The 3,663-nt window shown below is 66.2% G+C and overlaps 1 protein-coding gene across 1 annotated transcript in view; it reads right to left on the bottom strand.

Moving 5' to 3' along the window:
- Window positions 1-386: 386 nt before the first annotated feature.
- The window catches only part of PPP1R37 (protein phosphatase 1 regulatory subunit 37), a 9,753-nt gene continuing 6,476 nt past the window's right edge, over window positions 387-3,663 (bottom strand). Inside the window, 7 exon segments of the mRNA XM_042895026.1 lie at window positions 387-490; window positions 588-1,688; window positions 1,691-1,782; window positions 1,784-1,944; window positions 2,200-2,366; window positions 3,007-3,148; window positions 3,339-3,451. Coding sequence (XP_042750960.1) covers window positions 408-490; window positions 588-1,688; window positions 1,691-1,782; window positions 1,784-1,944; window positions 2,200-2,366; window positions 3,007-3,148; window positions 3,339-3,451 — 1,859 coding nt within the window. The 3' untranslated portion in view covers window positions 387-407.

Genomic DNA, 3,663 nt, shown 5'->3' with positions numbered 1-3,663 from the left:
TGATGTCCCATGGGGATCATGTCTCATTGGGGTCCCCATGTCCAGGGGACAATTTGTGGGGCACACGGTGACACCCATCGGGGTCACCACGACGCAGCCACCTCCTGTCGGGGACACTGCAGCCTGGTGACACGCAGAGGTGACACCCGGTTTGGGGACACAGGTGGGAAGCGGTCACTGGGTTGGGGGTCTGAGAGAGAACTGGGAACAGCACAGGGACCCCACAACCCCACAGCAGATCCCAGTGCTGGAACCTGAGCCCAAATCCGGACCCCAACCCCAAATCCGGATCCTGAGCCCTAACCCAGATCCTGATCCAAAACCCAGACCCTGACCCCAAGTTTGGACCCTGACCCCAAATCCAGCCCCCGACCCCAAATCCAGCCCCACTGCCCCCCTTGGCGCCGTCACGGCGGCTCCTGCCCCGCGTCCTGGCTGGCCTCGAGCAGCAGCTCCTCCAGATCCCGCTCGTCCCTCCAGCAGCTCAGCTCTGAAACAACAGCAGTTGGGATCACCGCGATGCAGCCGGGTCCCACGGGGACATTCAGGTCCCAACCCCGTCCCCGTCCCCCCGCTGCCCCCCATACCGTGCTCAGCACCGCAGCTCCCCGCTTTGCCGTCGCCGTCGGGCAGCGCCTGGCCCAGCTCTGCCTTCAGCCCGTTGGGCAGCGCCGGGCCACCCGTGGTCACCCTGCTGGTGGCCGTCGCATCAGCGGCCGTCCCGGAGGTGACTGTCCCGGCGGTGGCCGTCCCAGAGGCGGTGGCCGTCCCAGTGACGTCCATCCCACTGGTGGCTGTCCCCTCGGTGACTGTCCCACTGGTGGCCGTCCCAGGGCTGGCGGTTGTCCCAGCGGTGGCCGTCCCAGAGGTGGAGGCTGTCCCCTCGGTCACTGTCCCGCTGGTGGCCATCATCCCCATGGAGACAGTCCCACTGATGGTGGCCGTCCCAGAGGTGGCGGTTGTCCCCTCGGTGGCCATCCCATCAGTAGCCATCCCGCTGGTGGCCATCATCCCCATGCTGCCAGTCCCACTGGTGGCCGTCCCAGAGGTGGCGGGGGTCCCGCTGGTGGCCACTGTCCCACTGGTGACATTCCCACCGGTGGCCACCCCATTGGCGGTGACCATCCTGGAGGTGGTGGCCGTCCCGTCAGCGGCCGTCCCATTGGTGGGGATGGTCCCACTCCTGACCGTCCCATTAGTGGCTGTCCCAGAGGTGGTGGCCGTCCCATTGGTGGGGATGGTCCCCATGGTGGCTGTCCCACTGGTGGGGCTGGTCCTGGTTGTGGCGGCTGTCCCAACGGCGCCTGTCCCATTGGCAGTGGCCGTCCCACTGGTGACGGTTCCCATGGTGCCTGTCCCATTGGTGGCCGTCCCATCGCTGGTGGCCGTCCCATCAGTGGCTGCCCCATTGCTGGTGGCTGTCCCCACGGTGACAGTCCCATTGGTGGCTCCGGTCCCGTTGGCGGTGCCGTCCTTCCCCTCTCTCCCCGCTGCCTCCTTGGGATCGCAGCCGGCCCCGCTCTCCACGCGCGTCACCACGAAGACTTTGTGTCCCCTCCCGGGGCTGGTGACCAGAATGCGCTGCTGCTGACCCCGTGGTGACTCGGGGGTCTCCGCGGTGCCCCCCCCGCCGTCGGCAGCCCCCTCAGGGCTCGCTGTGCTGTCCCTTCGCCCTCCATCTCCCCCAGCCCCCTCGTCCTCCGTATCTGAGCTGGAATCGGTGGCCGCTCCGCGCTGCGCTCCGGCCCCTCCGCCATCGGGGTCCCCGTCGCCGCCGTCCCCGTTGGGGTCCCCGCCGTCCCCCCCACCGATGCCGGCCGTGCCGGGGGGCTGCGGGGGCTGAGCTTCCCCCTCGTCGCGCTCGCGGGCCAAAGCGAAATTCCGTTTGCAGCCGCTCTGAATCTCGGCCAGCAGAGCCTTCTGGGTCTCAATGAAACTCTTCACCTGCGGGAGGGAAGCAGTGAGCAGAATGGAGGGAGGGGGGATGATTTGGGGGGGGATGGGATGGGATGGGGGGAAAGGGAACATTTAGGGGGGCGGGGGGGGAATTGGGGATGGGAAATGTGGGGATTTGGGAAGAGAAATTGGGGAATGGGAAGAGACATTTGGGGACACCCATCCCCCCACGTCCTCCATCTTTGAGGACATCCCTCCCCCTTCGCGCCCCCTCCCCTTGGTTCTGCCCCCCTCCCCCCTCACCGCCTCCTTTTTGGGGTCACGGTCCAGGTCGAGGCGCAGCAGCGACTGGTTGACCTTCAGCGCCAGCGCCAGCGCCATCAGCCCCCCCGTCTTGATCTCGTTCTCCCTCAGGTCCAGGCGCAGCAGCCGGGGGCTTTCGGCGATGAATTCGGCCACCGCCACCGCCCCTATGGGGGGGACACTGCCATGACCTCGTGGACGGCCATTTTATGGGCTGCCCCAAAAAGGAGGAGGCAGCCAGGGACGCGGGGCTGAGGGATGACGGCCACGGGGACATCGGGGTCACTGGTGGGATGGATGTGGTTTTTGTAGGGTCCCCAAGGAGAGACCGCAGCCGGGACCCAGGGGACGAGGTGGTCATGGTGACACTGGGGTCACCTGCTGGACCTCGAGGGTGTCTTTCTGTAGGGTCCATAAGAGGTGACGATGGCCAGCACGACCCACCCAAGGGATGACGGCCATAGGGACATCGGGGTCATTCACTGGATGTCACTTCTGTAGGGTCTCCAAGAAGAGACCCCCAGAACCCCCAACCCAGGGGACGAGGTGGCTGCAGCGACATCGGGGTCATTCGCTGGACATCAGCGATGGCATTTTGTGGGGTCCCCAAGAGGTGACGATGCCTGGGACCCCCATCCTATAGGATGAGATGGCCGTGGTGACGTCGGGGTCACCCGTTGCACCTCGAGGACAATCACTTCCGCAGGGTCCCAAGAGGAGCCCACGCTCACGGCCACCCCATTCCTAGGGTTCCCCCCCCCTCCCCGCACTGCCCCCTTCCCCGAGGGGCTCCGTCCCCCCCCCCACCTTCGCAGGTCAGTTTGGTGGAAGCCAGGCCCAGGCGCAGCACGGAGCGGTTCCCAATCAGCCCCGTCTTCAGGTTGCGCACGCCTTCGTTGCCAATGGGGTTGTGGCCCAGGTTCAGGGTCTCCAGGCTCTGTGCGTGGGGCTGTGGGGACAGCATGGGGACACTGGGGTCATCCCGAAGCCTGGGGACACGTTGGGGACATTGGGGACATCCCGAAGCCTGGGGGGACGCTGGGGATGTCCTGAAGTCTGGGGATGCTGGGGGCAATGGGGACATCCCAAGCCTGGGGACACGTTGGGGACACCTTTGGGGACACTTTGGGGACACTCACCAGCGTGACCCCCAGGTACGCCGTCCCTGCCTGCGTCACCTGGTTGTTCCACAGCACCAATGTCACCAAACCGCGGCGCTGCTCCCGCAGCCCCTCGCACAGATAGGCCAGGCCTGGGGACATGAGGACAAATGGGGACGTGGTGGGGGGATGTGGGGCTGGGGGCCATGGGCATGATTTGGGGTGGGGGAGGACATGGGAATGATGTGAGGGGACATTGGGGTATGGGACTGGGGAGCTGGGGGTGTGGGGTGGCAGCTAAGGGGGGGAAGTGGAGAGACTGTGGGGGGATTTGGGGGGAACTGGGGCAGATTTGGCAAAAATC

Source organism: Lagopus leucura, unplaced genomic scaffold (genome assembly GCF_019238085.1).
Source record: "Lagopus leucura isolate 7727_CA_CO unplaced genomic scaffold, USGS_WTPT01 35223-0_obj-0_obj, whole genome shotgun sequence".
Lineage (NCBI taxonomy): Eukaryota > Metazoa > Chordata > Aves > Galliformes > Phasianidae > Lagopus > Lagopus leucura.
The sequence above is the reverse complement of the archived record's forward strand: the minus strand, read 5'-3'. Positions and strand labels throughout refer to the sequence as shown.